Source organism: Nestor notabilis, unplaced genomic scaffold (genome assembly GCF_000696875.1).
Source record: "Nestor notabilis isolate BGI_N333 unplaced genomic scaffold, ASM69687v1 scaffold9648, whole genome shotgun sequence".
Lineage (NCBI taxonomy): Eukaryota > Metazoa > Chordata > Aves > Psittaciformes > Psittacidae > Nestor > Nestor notabilis.
The window spans coordinates 1-17,480 of NW_009941493.1; the positions used below are offsets into that span (position 1 = coordinate 1).

Genomic DNA, 17,480 nt, shown 5'->3' on the forward strand with positions numbered 1-17,480 from the left:
GGTCAGTGCTGGGCAGCGAGCCGGCCCGCGCTGCTGCAGTGAGCCCGGCTGCTCGGCGCGCCGGGCATCGTCCTGCCGCTGCAAACGGAGATTTAGCGCACCCGTGGCCAACATAGCACAGAAAAAGCCCCAACAACCAAGCAGTGTTTTTGTTAGAGATGGAGAAACGGAGAGAGCTCATCTCCAGCAAAATAAGTTGTGCAGCAGAGCGCTCTGGCATTGTATTGCACACCCAGCTGAAAGGAAACATTAAGTTATTCACAATAAAACCGTCACGTTCTCCTACCACGAGATGTGGTATTATGTGGATTATAGTACAATTTACCCTTGTAGCTGTTACCTGAGAAAACCCAACCCGTTTATCCATCTCTGTCAGGTTAAGCAGTCTTCCCTCAGGTTACCAGAGGTGTCACTCCGCAGCTCTGTCCACACCAAGGTCCCACATAGCAGTGTTCCATCACTGGTTTTTGAAGAGCCTCCAGTCAAAGACTGTAAAGGGAAAAGTTTTATGTCAAAAGAAATTATACATGTACATGCACTAGTCAATGTATATAATCAGCTTTGACTTATATTGCTTTCTGCCCTTCTACCTTCCCCAGTTTCCTTTGGACCATGACAATGTTAATATTTCTTGGCAGTGTAAACAAAGAAAAATAAGAGATGTTAAGCCTAACATAAATGTTATCTGACATGCACAAACAAGCGATCATGTAGCTTTACAATACAGTTACTCTGTTTTACCAGAGCATGGTGGGGCATTTCTGCCCTTCCAGTGCATTGGGCTTTGCAACTACATGAGGAGTCAGCCGCAACACAAGATTAACATTCACGGAATTGCTTTGCTTCTGTGCTTTAGCAGCAGCACGTTTTAAACAAAGGTTTACATTTTGGTGCAGTCTTGGAGAACACAGTAGAAAGGATTAAACTAAACTGGGAAATACAGTTTAGGAGTGTCTTGAGCATGCGAGCCACACATACAGTCTGTGGGACCAGACTGGAGTTAGCATGAAGTGAAACTACCCCAAAACGTTTGTAGGAGCTTTACAGTTACTTTACTCTAGAGATCCATTCCTACTCATCCATTCTACCGAATAATATAGACAGGCAAGGTATCAGTAAACCACACTATTCATTGATCCACTTTATGTAGGTACTTACTTCATTAGCGATTGCTCTTCTTACCCTCATTGCAACAATACTAAAAGATACTCTCATACTGAAAAAGCTTCTGCTATGGAATACAGAAATGAAACTCCTTACATTGTTCACACAGAAGTCTGTTTCTATGTTTCTGAAGAATCCTGTGCTAACAAGTCTGGAACACACCCAACGTGCTGTTGAATTTCATTGTCCTATTAGAGGTCATAACAATGTGTTCCAATCATTTGTCTTTAACTTTATCCCAATTTCATCTGTCTTGAACTCTGTTAGAATTTGGATAAGCCATGACATGTTGTGCTTTTGTGATTCTCCAAGGTATATGCAAGTGCTTCGTAAAAGCAAAACGTGTGTGGATAGCGATTTAGTTAGTGGCTACTTTCATAAGGTTAGGAAAGAGCTAACTTACACCATCTTTGCAGTTCATTTCAGTACCACAACATTTGATCTGGAACAGTTAGGAGCATATGATCACTTCTTTTTCAGATCACCCAGGTAACACAACATAATCAAGCTAGAAAACCTGTTTGTTCAAATTTGCCTAGATATATCTGACGTACCAGACAGAGGTATGAAAAGCAGCATGTAGAGTGCTGCCAGGGCATTTCTGAGCAGGTACTGGGAATGATTCTCCTGTGGTTCAGTGGTATACATTAGGGTTAACTAATTTGATTCCTTAATATAGGATGCAACTAAATTCGTAACAGCTCATTCCTATCCTGATAGGCATCATGCTTGCCAGCTGAATGGAGACTACTGTAAGAATATAAATGGTAGTCGTTAAGCCTCAGGGCTCCAGGTCTACACTACATGGATGTTTAGATGCAGCAGGATTACTAGAAGTCCAAGCAAGTGGGTTGTTGTGCTTTAAGGAGTGAATGTACGTCAAACAAAGCCAGTGCCGCTACCTTTATCCTTTACTGGATTTGAAGGCAAACACCAAAGTTACCATGTTTTAAAGCCTATACTGACTTCCATTAGTACAAGAAATCATGTTAGTTTATACAATGATTTTTTTAATGTCATCATACTTCTGGAAATTGGCTTTTAAAAATTTTTGTAAAGTACAATAAATTCAATATAAATGCATAAGGAAAGCTATAAAACTTATTCTTTCAAAAAGGATGCAGATGGTTTAGCTTCAGGTTTTAAAAGGCAATTTTATCTCTCTGGGATTATCTCCTTATGAAAAATTCTGTTCATGTATGATAGGAGCTATAAGTTTCATCTGATGGCTGTGAATTAAGAAAACGTTTGTTCTGTTGAGTGAGGAAGTGAACAATTTATGTACTGGATTCTGTTAGTGTCAGGATTTTTTTTTATTTTTATTCTTTTTAAGTGTAAATAAGTGGACATTTTCTGAGATCAGGAGAGTTGTCCAAAGAATGAGATGCAAGTTTTAATATATCTCCATATTCTTTCCTCAGGACAACAACCTGCAAGTCTGTCTTTGGCTTCGCTAGCCATATCCTTGTGAGAGGGCTGATAGTCTGTAGTCTCAAAAAAGAGTTTAGTGCTGTAATAAATGTGAGCCTTTTGCTTATGTACTGCTTTTTTTTTTAGTAAACACCCTGCAAAGTTTGATATTGGATTGATATTGATTCAGCATCCAATCAGTAATTCATCATCTGACTTCCAAAATGAAGCACTACTTTAAAGTTACTTTCACAACTGAAGCACTGATACACTTATAAAAGCTCAGTCCACCCTGATGAGCTTTAGAGCTGTGATCTCCGAATAGCTTGTATTGACACAAGATGCCACTGACATAGCGAACTCTCATACCTTCTTGATTGAGATCAAGACCTGAAGTAGCAAGACACTGGTTTTGACAGTTAAAATACTCTCTCTGCTCCACCCACCCACCTGCCCGCTTATGGCAGAAAAAGCTACTTCTGCTTAAGATGTCACATGTTTAGTTTTAAGTAAGAAAAAGTTTTTGGAAAGTTTGAGGTTAGCATGGACATGATCAGGAGTAAATATAAACTACAGCTGGGCCTTATGCTTGCTTCTCCAGTGATGCGTGTGCAGTACTACAAGCACAGTATTGCCACGGTAGAAAAGATGATTATGAGGACAGTTAAACAGCTATAGAATAATAGTATTACAACCAAGATATAAAAATATAACTATTATAACTTATTTCTCATTCTAATCTGTTATAATAAGTAATTATGATTACATATATAGGTATCATTTTATTATACACAACAATAGCAGAACAAATTTAATAGTTGAATAGTTAATTATGACCTAGGCCATACTACTATTATTGTTTATACAAGTAGAGGAGCTAGATGAGAGAATCACTGACTTTAAAAATAAATCCTATTCAGAAAACAAGTTTTAGTCACTCAGTTTCAAGGGAAGAAGTTATTTAAATGCAACAGCCTCTAGCTAATTGTCACTTTAACACAAATACAACTGTGCAGGGTAAATTTTTGTACTTGGCATGTTACCCTGAAAATTGTCCTGTGCCCATTACAGCATTCTGTGACCCCCCTGTCTCGCTGTACGGGCCAATATTCCATGCCCTAGAGCTGCTACTTCCACTGAAATTCCCCTTTATTTTGTTGCAGACAAAATTTTGTTTAATGAGCAAAGCACAAATATTTAGTGAAATTAATGAACATTCATTAATAGGAACTGTTAGATTCCCAGCTTGTACCCCCTCTGTATAAGGAAGTATTTGGTTTCAGACATTACATACGAAGATGCATTTTGCCTTATAACCAGCAGCTATTTTTTAATTTTTTTTTTGTTTCAGAGTTCCTGTTCTTCTTTTCAAAACAGTTCTGAAAGGCGTAAGATCCATTTTAATTCTTTTGTGCTTTGCAATGCTGATTTATTTAATGAAGTGATGAGGATTTCAGGGTACAGTGTTGGACACAACCACTAAATTCCTTCATGCAGTACTAGAGAAACTGGTGAAAGACTATTTTGTTCTGTCTTTGAGAAAGTTTTGACTTTTAGCTTTAGATTGAAGGTTGGCTATGGGAAACACTATTGCTTTGATAATGAAGACAGACATTAACATATAGTACCAGCTATGAACCAAAATACCATTACAGAAACAGAACCACAACTAGAAACAGTTGTGTTATACTACATTGTTGGCAAATACAGTAACATTCCTTCTTGTCCCATGACTTCCTAAGTGGTCTGTTTTGGGGTTTTTTTTTCTAGGCACCCACTGGCCACCTTTTTCCACCTGTTTTTCCGAGTGAGTGCCATTGTCACCTACTTGTTGTGTGACTGGTTCAGCAACAGCTTCGTTGCCTGTTTTGTCACTATTCTCCTCCTTCTATCCTTTGACTTTTGGTCAGTTAAGGTAAGATGTCCCTGAATAGTAATTACCTTTGAAAGATTCTGTGTACTATTAAATAAAGCAAAAAAGGAAAAGCGTATACTGACAGAAGTGACAAAGACATTGTGATCTGTTGATTCATTAAATGTCTAGTCCATTTTCATTAAGGCATTTACATATCTTGGCTACTGTTTATCACCATGTTCTCAATGCCTGATGGGAGCTACTAATATGGTGAGAAAATCGCCTTGCTTGCAATAGATTTGTTTGTATGCTTCCCCCATAAAAAAATAAAGAAATAAAGTAGTAGTGGCTTTTAGTGGTGGATGCCAAAGGACATCCAAAGCCACAATACTGTGCCCAGACCCAGCATGCAGGAGCTGCAGAAGGCTCCTGGGAGCCCAGCTGTGGCATCGGTGCCCTAAGCACATGCAGGCAGGTGGCTCAGGCCAGCCCAGAATCCCATGGGCTCCACATAGAATCATAGAATGGTTTGGGTTGGAAAGGACCTTAAGATCATCTAGTTCCAACCCCCCTGCCATGGGCAGGGACAGCTTACCCTCAACCATGTCACCCAACACTCTGTCCAACCTGGACTTGAACACTGCCAGAGATGGAGCATTTACCACTTTTCTGGGCAGCCTGTTCCAGTGCCTCACCACCCTCGCAGTAAATAACTTCTTCCTTATATCTAAGCTGAACTTCGCCTGTTTACGTTTGAACCCATTACCCCTTGTCCTGTTGCTACAGTCCCTAATGAAGAGTCCCTCCCCAGCATCCTTATAGGCCCCCTTCAGATACTGGAAGGCTGCTATAAGGTCTCCATGCAGCCTTCTCTTCTCCAGGCTGAGCAGCCCCAACTTCCTCAGCCTGTCTTCATAAGCAAGGTGCTCCAGCCCCTGATCATCCTCATGGCCCTCTATGTCCTTTTTACGTCGAGGACACCAGAACTGTACACAATACTCCAAGTGGGGTCTCAAAAGAGCAGAGCAGAGGGGCAGGATCACCTCCTTTGACCTGCTGGTCATGCTTCTTTCGTTGCAGCCCAGGATACGGTTTGTTTCTGGGCTGTGAGCGCACACTGAAGCTGGCTCATGTTCTCATCAACCAGCACCCCAAAGTCATCCTCTATGGGGCTGCTCTGAATCACTTCTCTGCCCAACCTGGCTGAGAAGTGGCCTGGGATTACCCCAACCCAGGTTTAGGACCATACACTTGGCTTGGTTGAACTTCATAAGGTTGACACTGGCCCACCTTACAAGCGTGTCCAGGTCCCTCTGGATCCTATCTCTTCCCTCCAGCGTATCAACCGAACCGTGTAGCTTAGTGTCGCTGGCAAACTTGCTGAGGGCACCTCAGTCCCACTGTCCATGTCACCAACAAAGATGTGGAACAGGATTGGTCCCAATAGCAAGCCCTGAGGGACACATGAGAACAAGGCTTTTGTTTTATGGGACTGAAGCATTGATGTATCTTCAATATACCAAAACCAGGTGCAGAAATATTTTCTTAATTTGTTTGCTTAATTCCTCACATCTTAATCATCCATTTTGCCACTCTGGTTTTGTTTGCAGTTCTCTCCTACTGAGGAAATTTGTTTACTGGGGGTTTCTCCAACTGACTGACTTAGAAAAGATACACCCTATAATTTCTTACCTAAATCAATATTATTCATAGAATCTATTGTGCTAATTATCTTCTTAGAAAAGAACAGGCTTCTAAATCTGTGGTAACTCATCCATCCTTACTGATTGTTGTGCTCAAGCTGACACAGCTTTTATAAAATACTAAAATTAGTTCTAAAATAATATGATTTTCAGACATGTATTTCTTTTTTGTTAGTCTGACGAGTGAATTATGCTACTGATTAATGTAAATAATTGTTTCTGTCACTAGAACGTGACAGGAAGACTCTTGGTTGGTTTACGTTGGTGGAACCAGATTGATGAAGATGGAAAAAGCCACTGGGTGTTTGAAGCAAAAAGGGTAAGTCTGTTAACAAAAGCAGGCACAGGACAAACAATCCATAGGAAAGCTTGTAAAGTTGATACCAAGTCAAATAAAGTAACCAAGGAGCACCTTTGTAACAGTTATGTTTATCGAGCCTCTATAGAAGATAATATAAGTATTCAGTTGCAAGCCCCTGGATTCTCACATCCTGGAAACATTTAGGACAAAACCAGTCTCACATTGTCACCATTTGCATCAGCAGAATAAATATTCATAGCATGGTACTCCTGGTTTGAAATGGCTTTGGTAGTTCTGTTTTATTTTCCAGTGAGAATATCTTGTAATAAACATATCTTCCCATAGTCAATCCCAGTGCAGAAGCCTCTTCAGGAAAGATTGGTGTTGAAAGCAATGCAGAATAGTTTGTATCCAGGATGGTAAAATTAGTATTTTATTCATGCTCATGGAATGTATTGGGGAATAAACCTGGATCACAGAGAACTCTGATACTGTCCGTGCTCCCCCAAAGACCCTGAGCTCTGAAATGGCACGTGGCATCGCTGCCACAGTCAGGACTGCAGGCTTTTGCTTTCACTTGCGATCGTGCTTCCACAGCCCCATTCAGGCCAGAGCCTGGCAGAACACCACTTCGGGTGCTGCTCACTAGGAGGATCCTTTGCAGCCAGTCCAGCTGCGCACAGAGCCTGTGTAGCAGCGCAGTGTGGAGTAGGTACCCTCCGTGCGCAGGCCTGGGGTGCCCTCTAGCAGCCCTGCGGCTGAGCAGGGCTGCAACCTGCAGTGGGGCTGTGCACCTTTGAGGGTGCACAGATGTTAATGTACCACAACTGAAACCTAAAAACATAGGCTAGCCTGCATGGAAGCAAGCAAAGTAGAGCACCTTCAGAGTTTCTTAGCTCTGTCAAGTCACGACAAAAGCTTTCTTAGCACTTAAAAGCAACAGCATCCATAAAAAGACCTCCTGACCTCAAAATTACTGAGATGAGCCAGCCTGGTTCACCTCCTACAGTTTGTTAGTTCTAGCCTAGAAGTACAAAGTTTACTCAACTATATGGGCTAAAGAAAGCCTTCTAGCAAACGGTAGCTTGATTAACGTGAAAATCAGCACCCAGAAGGAACATAGAGTGGATTGTATTTTTGTCATGGCTTACCGGTAGGAAATATATTGTCATGACAAGGTCCTGGACTACATGCAATTCTCTTAATTTTCAGTCAGGCATTCCCCACCTCCTTTGCTAGTCCTCTGGCAACTTTAAGTTCTCTTGCTTTACAGGTAAATTTGCTTAGAAATATTCCAAATTACTTACCAACAATAAGCAGCTAATTCCTGAGGTACTGTTGGTACAACAGGGGCTCACCCTTGAAATCCTACCTTCTGCTGACATTTAGCTAGAAGAACACCACAACTCGCCTCTCCTTTCTTTCAGGATGATTGCAGCCTTCTGTAATCTTGCTCAATCAAGTTAACTAGGTCTTCTGGTGCAGAGTTCTCAGGTGTACTGACTTTTTCCCCTCCTAAATAGTTAGTGCTAATGCAATGTCCTGTTGGGTAGTTTGTCAGTAGTTTGGGACACAGGTGATTAAACTGTTTTATTGATCCAGAACATCTGTCTTCTTCTATAACTATGAAGTCATAGAATATTATTCTCTGGACCTCTGCAACGTCACGGGTTTGGAGGGTACATGAGAAAATTAAAGACACCTTGTAATTATGGTAACTTTTGGGGTTTTCTTAGGCAAGATAGAGTAACTTAATCATATTTACAAGTTGGATGCCACTGTCTGCCTCAAGATGGATGGATGAGTCTTATTTTTACATGAGAATTCAAGGTACTGAAAATGAACTAAAAAGCTTTTTGGTTTTCAGAGGGGAAGAGTCCACAGGGTTTTCTTATCCAGTTGCAAAGTTTGTATTTCAGAAGCTGGCACAAGTGGTGGTTGAGTGGTCTGAGGCTTATAGTGAGATTTTGAATTCTGGTCTCCTAGGAAAGATCAGAACCTTCTGTACAATTCTTTCTTTAGTTTCTTCTAGGTAATAGGAGTTAACAGTGAGCCTTTCAGTGTATATATAAAGACATAGGAGTTATGACCTGAAGATATCTGCAACCAGGGCTTTTTTGCAGCCTGCTTTGAGGTTTTTTTGCAGTTTTTCCCCTTACCCCCATGCTTTTGATTTGTGAACAGGGCACCTGTCATGAATCTACACTACAGACAGTGAAGTACTCGCACTATAGTTCTGCTTGGAACACTATCTTCTGTTTCACACTTCCCTAAGGCCTTGGTAAAGTTTGAATCTAATGTCACAGTTAACTTAGTATTTCTGAAGTTTAAAAAGGAATTGTCAGTGTAACAGAACTTTGGCTTTAAAATACTACTGATCCGTAGTGTTAGTGGGAGCTATCAGTGACAAAGGGAATAATTCTCTCATTCAAATACGAACAGGGACCAGAACATTTTGAAAAGAAACAGCTGTCAAAGTATGGTAGGGCAGCTGGCAGAAACCCTGGCTTTAGCTACTTCTCTGCTTGTTCAGTCTTCCTTCTATGCATATAATAAGTGAAATTTAGGTAAAGATGTAATTTTACCTATTTCTCCTCCTCTGCTGATTTGTTATTTATTGTGGCTTTTGTCTTTGTGACTAGTGGTTTCAATGATTTTCCTTCTAGGTGCCTACAGTAGCTGCCTCAACTGAAGCTGAAGCTCGAATTTTTTGGCTTGGTCTCATTATCTGTCCAGTTATTTGGACCATGTTTTTCTTTAGCACTTTGTTCTCCTTGAAGCTGAAATGGCTGGTAAGTCTGAGGGTACTGACAGACCTATGGCTGACAGAGAGTGTTGGTAGAGGGAAAACCCAGATCTGGTATTTTTACAAGAGTCTTTGAACCAGTACAGAACTTGTAACAGTACAAAAATTCCACTAACAGCTTCATGAGATCACAAGGAGTTTTCTGCAGTCAAGCCCTGCACTATGGAACAAATTAACTCTTAGCCCCACTTCTACAAGGTTGTCACATGTCAGCTCCTTCATCTAACTTGAGAACCTGAAGTGGCTGGTGAAATTACGGACTTCTTTTTAACTATAGCAACCTGCTTTCCCCAACTTATTTCAGTCAAAGAAAGCAAATAGGATAGGACAAAAAGTGAACCAGTGATGCTGGTTTTCAGGTTTTTAAATATCCTTGGGACTGGAATGTTACTTGCTCTTAAAAGTAAGTCTCTGATACCATTCCTTTTTGAAAGAACCAATACCACAGTGCTTAAAACTTTGATAAATTGAGCTGTAAGGTGTGTATTTTATAATTACTGTATTTATAAGCCACCTACCTTACCAAAAAAACCCAAACATGACGTTTTTCTGAATACAAAAGGAAATTTACTCCATAAACTGCATTAAGATACTTTTGTCTAGGAAATCTTTGTATTTTCCCCTGTAGACATGAAGTGCCTGGATAATCCCCATAGAACTCATTCTGTCAAATTCCTAGCCTTGCTCACTACAGTTCTTAATTCAAGTTGAGAAGATAAAAAGCATGAGATGTGCAGCTACATAACCAGCAACAGCCAAGATTTCATTTTATTAAACGAAATAGGAAATTCAGCTGTGTGTATGAATCAATTGTAAATCATTAACCACTTTCTGCTGCCCCAAATGGTACAGCCAAACAAGCAGTAGTTGAATTAAACCACAGTCTTTCTCCACCACTCCAGCTTTACCTTTAGAACCAGCTTGTTTGCTAAACTAGGAGCTGGTTGGAGGTGGAACCCTAACTGGCACTGGATGCAGGTTGCTCAGGTGCTTGTGAAAGGCAAGTTACACAAATGAAAACAGGACAGCTTCCAGGAAACTGTTGCTGAGGCTAAGAAAAACAACTTTTGTAAGTTATTTCATTAGCCATCAACTCGATTTTGCCTGCTGCTAAGCCTACAGTACCACAAAAGGATCAGATTATTTTCACTGCGTGGTAATGCTGATACTGATTCCTATCTATCGAGCCTCTTTGGAAATCCACAAGTTACAGGATCTTATTTGTATTTAATAAGGCATTTGTCAGCTAAACAAGCCTGCAGGTTTGCTATGTATCTGGATGTGAAACTTGCAAATACAAATCAGGCTTAAAAAAAATGGAATGATGACAGAATCAGTTGAATAGGTGCTTTTTTGATTAAGTGCTTTTAGCAAAGTAATGAAATCTTTCAAGATACAGAATCATAAAAATCTGTATCAGTGTTTTTATAAAGAGACATGCTGCAGAAAGGAACTATTGTGTTTGACATGATTGGATCTCTTTGAAGATCATTTATTATTGGAAGGACTATCTCCCTCTTGTAGCATTTATGTACATCTAAGTAGTATACACAAATATGTATACCCCTGTGTATGTATCTATTCTACACATACAGTCTGTATATAGTGGTGTATTTATCCCAGCTCAACTTTTGTTTGTCCACAGGCTCTTGTGATAGCTGGGATCTCCCTTCAGACTGCTAATTTATATGGCTACATCCACTGCAAATTAGGGGGACAAAAAAGCATCAGCAGAGTAACCTCAAGGTTTTTTGTCACAGCAGATGTTCCCAAGAGTAAGTACCAAGTTGGTCTGTCAGCTACAACTCACGAAGTACCACATACCAACCTGCCCCATGCTGCTGGGTTTGGCTCTTCCCAAGTCTTAGTTCCTGAAATAATGCTGGCAGGGCTGTCCTGACCCTCCAGTAAGCCTTACCCCATTTCACTCTGCTCTGTGTTCGGAGGCCTGCTGAAGCTTCCCAGCTGAGTTGTTTCCAAGCCCCATGAAGAATGTCCTCCAAGTTAAGCCTTTGGAGAGGTGCCTCCTGAGGTCTCATAGTGCCTCTGCTTAGGCACAGCTGGGGGAGCAGTCTTCAACCCTCAGACTTCCACCCAGCTCTTCCCTGCTTTTTATAGAAGATTCCTACATACTAGGGGTGCTGACACCCTCATGTCCTGTGTTCATCCTACAGGACAGACAAGGAGAATGTCAGGAGACCGCACTGAGGAACATGGGAAGAGAGGCACTAGATAATCAAATAAGGAAGAACAAGAAGGATGAATAGTAAAAACACTCATTTGTGAAAGCTGTTCTTCATAGGAAAGTAGTTAAGTAAAAGCTTTTCTAGAATTATACACTTGCATGAAATCATGATTTTGTCATTTGTGTTCAAGGCTTTAAATTCTGAAAGGTTTAGAGCCTTCGCTACTTACAAGTTCCATCAAAAAGTGGTTTATATAGTCACAAACCCAATGCTTACAGTTCATACAGAGCACACTAGCACACCTGTCAACTAACCCCAAGATGTTGGATTATCTTAACCAAGAATTAGGATGTAATCAGAAGATGATGCTCATTTGCTTTATTTTAGAACTACAGTAAACAAAAATAAACTGCCTTCCCCCTGGAACACAATTCTGGTTTCTCAAACCTTTGATTCCTCAATAGAAAGAGAGGAATTATAATCACAAAGGGCCTCTTAAAGATACCAAATATTTAAGTGTTCAGGGTCAAGTAGAAAGAAGAACAAAAGTCACTCAGCACATTCATGGAATACTTGTGTGGAGCAGCCAGTTACGTGTAGTTACGGTATGTTAACCCTATTCTGGTATCTGTAACAAATAAAACACTGTACCTTAATTAACTCACCTAAACTCCACTAGGTTTTTACTTTAAAACTGATGGCAATTGTAAAAGGAGGAGATACTACTGCACTGAATCTCACTCTAAATATAATCTTTTTCCACTGAAAGGAAAGGTACTAAAATGGTGTTATCCAGTGAAAGCACAAGCGAGCAGAGGTTACAACTCACCCTACCGTGCGTAGAAGATGCATTAGATACAACACCCCCCTGCCAGTGAAGTGTTTATATCCAACTTCCTAAACAAAATCTCGTACACGCATGTCTTCAAACACCAACTGCACGCTCAGGTTGTTAATACAATGACACAGGGTGCAGACTGCACCTATGCAACCCAGGTGAAGACTCAGTTTTACAGTGCTCTAGCAAGCTGTGAGTCCACCTATGAACTACAGGAGTCTTCACCTATGGAAAGAACCTAAGGCAAGAACATGTATGTTAAGAATTTATTTGCAATATACAAAAAGAATACATTCCTTCTATCATATCAACGCATAAGTTATTTTTCTATTAAACATGAACTACATTTTTATTCCATTCCCAGATTAGATAATCTTTTCTTCTGGAAAATGGTGTTGATCACAGTACTCCTGAATTCCTGAAAAGACAGGGATACAGCAATATAAATAATACTCCCGTTGCATGTCAGAAGTTAGTTACTGCTGCCTTACTGTCCCCTGTTGGTACAAATACCACTAGCTGAGCCTTCATCACAGTGAAAATGGCTTTAGGCATTTCCCAGCTGTTGTATTTTTTCAAACTGCCCATCCCCAGCTCTTCAGGTAGATTTTGTGTGAGGTTTTTGTGCCATTGCAGTTAGAAGTGGAGGCAACACTTTGCCAGCTGTGTCACACTCAGCCTCAACAGGCCCGCTCAAGAATCCTGGGATGTTTCTGTGAGGGCAAGTACACACGCATCTTCTCAAAACTAATGACTGAAGCCAAATGTTGAACGCAGTTATTAAATACAGTTTTGCTACTGCTTGAGAAGCCTGTTGTAACTGATGACCAGAAACGTGAATTAATATTTGCATTTGTTACTTTTGTAACTACTATGCATTTCTATTGTTGTTATTATTTGGGGCAAACCAAAATAATTCTGCTTAACACAGGTATTTATTGCAGAAGTGCTCAGAGATGGGAGGATTCATTCAACACAGTGATTTTCAGACTTACTCTGAATGATGTTCCTGTATGATGATGTAGCTGGAGACTCAGGTGCTTCAGACAAGAAAGACTGGCCTTTGTCACAACATTTTCCTTGAAGGACAGGGAAAAAAAAAAAACAAAAACAAAAACACAAAAGCAAAGCAATGGGAAAAGATGAAACTTCTTTATTTTACCCTTTCTTCCACTACCAGCTCTCTCTCTCCAAAGAGCCACCTGCATCTCTTCCTTATGTCAGTAATATAACTGAGAACTACAGCTTACAGTTCTACAAAGGAATACTATCAGCAGGAACCTTCACTCATTAGTTTGGAAGTACTGACATGTTCCTGGATGTCATTAGGTCAAGTATTAATTGGTAACAGCTAGCAGGCAAGGAACCAAGCCTTTCCACTCTCCACAAGAGAATGTGGGTGGTTCCAGGAACTGTGAAGTTAAAGCACTAGTTTTAACACTTAACACCCACAAGATACTATTCTTTGTAGTGGTGATGATTTTATTCAGTCTGTGCTTCCAGGTGATGAAACCAAAGAGGAAGACATGTTGTACTTCAGATATGATTATACAGCTGAAAAGATGCATAAGCTAATCTTGAACAAGATTACGTTTCAGGCTAAGGCAGTTATCTGAGCACTTTTGCCTTTCACACCATATTCTGCTGCAGTTCCAGGAACTTCTGACTGAAAAAATGTCCTATCTAAAAGTGAATATTTACCTAAGACACAAGATATTTCATATTCTAATTTATCAGTCAGGGTTTTCCAGTAACAGTGTCAGTATAGGAGGAAAACTTGTTTTAAGCATAGTGCAATAGAGTAGCTTTACCTATCTGAGGATCTAGAGGCACTTTACCCAGGAGGGAAACATTTAAATTCTGACACATCTTCTCTGCACCTCCAGTAGTCGGGGGAAAGATCTGGGACTCTTTCTGGGACAACACGAAAATCAGAGTTAAACACTGCAATTCTTGAGAACATGGTGGTTTTGGAGCCATGTTTTATATACAAACAATGCCAAGACAAAACCCATCGTAGCATGCAGGAACCTTACCCTACACTTTGGACATATAAAGCCACTCATGTTTTCCACAACACCTATGATTGGCAGTTTCACTTTACGGCAGAAGTTGATCTCCTTCCGAACATCCTGAAGTGCTACTTCCTGCAAACATTGAGAAACACGCGACTCTAACATTTGGATGCTGAACCCACAGAGTTGCACCCTTAGAGTGTTTTTAACGGAAGTTCATAATGAATTATTACTGCTCTCTTTGTATTTTGAGGACCATGAACCTGTGTTATGTGCCGCGGTAACAATTCTAAATGTAGCAGTAGAAGAGGTTAAACAGTTCCAGCCCACTGAATGTAGGTGGTTCTGTTTTGAAGTCTGACTGGACTCTTTAATAGAGATTCAGCCATGTTCATCTCCTCTATTAATCTCATTTCTTTAGTTCTTGAAAGATAACTTTCTCACATTTTCAGTTTACAGGAAGACCCCTGGGATACTCAGTAGAGCAGGCAAGGACAAAAACCAGCAAGTTCAACTGGAAATAGTTTATTGTCCCCTCAGACTTTTCAGATCTATGTCTGACCTCTTTCTCGTCTGCTCCCCTTCTCCTTCTCTCACCACCTATCCAGTATTGCCCTCATCACTTCCTTCACATTTTATTCTTTCAGCTGTTGTGGAAATACTACATGTCTTTTGCTAGTTTGATCTCCTCCTCCTTGCCAAACCAAGCACTGAAACATACGTATGCTGAATTTCAGCTCTCCAGGGGCTGATTTTTTTTCTTTTAAAAATGCACATCATAACGTTGCCTTACTGGAGGCAACAGGCTACTTCATGTAGTGTCAAACAGTGCACATCTTACCACTTGAAAACCATATGTCTCCCTGATTCCTGAGCACTAAGCCATTGGTAAGCAGATTACAGAATGACAACAACGTGAACTCTAATCTCGCTCAACGAATGAAGCAAAATCCTGCCTTTCCCTTCACACACAACCCAACAGCTTTTGACTGCGAACTCCCTAGTGGTTTAGTGACCTGATCAGATTCCTCCCCCCACCCCTCGAGACACCCATAACTCACAAACCAGCCAGCTGTAGGACAAACCAGGAATAGTTCTGGACTATCATTTCTCTGCAGTCAGTCTCTAACCCAAGGATCAGCTCTAACTTCCACCAACAGAAACCAAGTTCTCCTACCTGAGGGGTAGTGATTATAACAGCCCCATCGACATGCGTTGCACTGAGGTACTGCACAATAGACAGATGTTCATCCGATGTTCCTGGAGGTGTATCTACAATCAGGTAGTCGACTTCACCCCAGTCCACATCACGAAGAAATTGTTTGATCAACCCTAAGAGAAAGGATAAAAATGTGGAAGAGAAAAAAAATCTCCCCATAGTTCAAACTTTAGAGTCTTTTTCAACTTTTACAGTCCAGGTCTGCAGATTCTGCTGACTTGTCGACTGACCTACAGGAATGCTTATTTTGCCAAGGCTTTAAGCCTTTTGACAAGCATTTAGCAACAGGACAAGGGGAATAGATTTAAACTGTCAGAGGGGAGACTGAGATGCGATCTTAGGTGGAAGTTCTTCCCTGTGAGGGTGGTGAGGCCCTGGCCCAGGTTGCCCAGAGAAGCTGTGGCTGCCCCATCCCTGGCAGTGTTCAAGGCCAGGTTGGACACAGGGGCTTGGAGCAACCTGCTCTAGTGGAAGGTGTCGCTGCCCATGGACAGGATGGATCTGGTTGGAACTGGATGAGCTTTAAGGTCCCTTCCAACCCAAACTGTTCTGTGACTCTATAATTTGACTTTCATCAAATGAATGTTCAACTAAAGAAAATAAGTAACCATTCATTCATTTTTCCTACAGCTTACCATACTGTATTTATGTTCCTAATTAAATGTGCTTATGATATTAAATCTTTCAAGTACATAAATTACTGTTGAAAACACTTGATACATACCATTCTTTTTGGGTCCTCTCCAGATGACAGCATCATCAGGACTACTGAGCAAGAACCCCACTGACATGACACCTAAGTTTTCTTCAACATACTAAGGAGAAGTAGAGACATTCAGTTAGAACATACAGAACAGTAAAGACAGACTAGGGAAATGAACTCTGAAACAGACCTTGAAGAAAAAGCAGTTGGGGAGGGGAGCTGTGAAGAAAATAAAGGCAGAGAACCTATACTTCTCTGATAAAAAGGTATCAGAAACTACACCTTTTGCAAAATGCTCACTAGCTACATTCACAGACTGAAATAAATCCAGTTGTAGTAAGACTTACAGTGGTCTTTAACAGCATATGCACAGTAGTCATAGTATAGCAAGAAATTCAGTGAACAAGAGATACTTAAAATCATAAACTATCCTAGAAATACAGCATTATTATGATTAAGAGATTGAACATTGATTTTTATATAGAGCCTATAAGTTCTATAAGATCTTGGCATTTATGTCATTAGAAAAAGAACCAACAGCAGCACCCCCTGTTCCCTCCTCACTTGTTTCCCCCCAGCCGACAGTGCCCAACCCAAACAAACCCAATGCCCTCTCTACAAGAGTTGCCCCAACTCACCACTGGAGACCAGCCAGATCCGCTCTGATGAACCTGAAAACAGACAGGAGCCATCAAGTGATGTTGCAAATGAATACAGATGTCACATAAAACACGTAAAGAGCTGCCCTGCTGATAGGTACCGTGCTGCTTGTGCTGCAGCAGCTGAGCTAAGAGATGCAGAGGGCTAGATCACCATTAGCAAGTGAATAACTATTCAGCCCACCCGCAAGAAGTTTACCCATGACTTTATATACTGATATAAAATATTTTAGGGCTGATCATGCTGACATCACTTAAGTTTTATATAGCCATGAACATGTGGCCAATATGCAGCAAATGCTGGCTTGCAGAGCTGCTCATCTGAAAGCAGACAAGTCTTTTACAGACTACACCATGCTGAACTTGTCCCTCTTGCCTGTACTTCCCTGCCCACTGCCACACCCACTTCCCAATAAACTGTCCTTTAGAAGTTTTAACAAAGCCTATAAGACTCTAAAACGTTAATGAAAAATTGGGCAGACATCCTTTCATCAACACGTTTGAGCGTTCACTTACCTGTTCTCCTTCCAGACCCATCATTTTAGGGATGGATGGCCCGCAGATATCGATGTCCAGCAGAGCAACCTACAACACAGCCCAGCCCCGCGCTGGCAGCCGCCC

At 40.9% G+C, this 17,480-nt stretch overlaps 2 protein-coding genes across 2 annotated transcripts; one reads left to right on the top strand and one right to left on the bottom strand.

Annotated features, from left to right (window-relative positions):
- Positions 1 to 4,344: 4,344 nt before the first annotated feature.
- Positions 4,345 to 11,573, top strand: LOC104400734 (Golgi apparatus membrane protein TVP23 homolog A-like; the record flags this gene model as incomplete). The annotated part of the gene is made up of 5 exons (XM_010020912.1): positions 4,345 to 4,489; positions 6,362 to 6,451; positions 9,100 to 9,225; positions 10,885 to 11,014; positions 11,414 to 11,573. Coding segments are annotated over 5 exons (553 nt in total), but the record flags the coding sequence as incomplete, so codon positions are not given.
- A 949-nt stretch (positions 11,574 to 12,522) lies between these two features.
- Positions 12,523 to 17,444, bottom strand: NUBP1 (nucleotide binding protein 1; the record flags this gene model as incomplete). The annotated part of the gene is made up of 8 exons (XM_010020913.1): positions 12,523 to 12,681; positions 13,259 to 13,342; positions 14,075 to 14,177; positions 14,300 to 14,410; positions 15,456 to 15,610; positions 16,222 to 16,312; positions 16,839 to 16,871; positions 17,376 to 17,444. Coding segments are annotated over 8 exons (699 nt in total), but the record flags the coding sequence as incomplete, so codon positions are not given.
- Between the last annotated feature and the right edge of the window lie 36 nt (positions 17,445 to 17,480).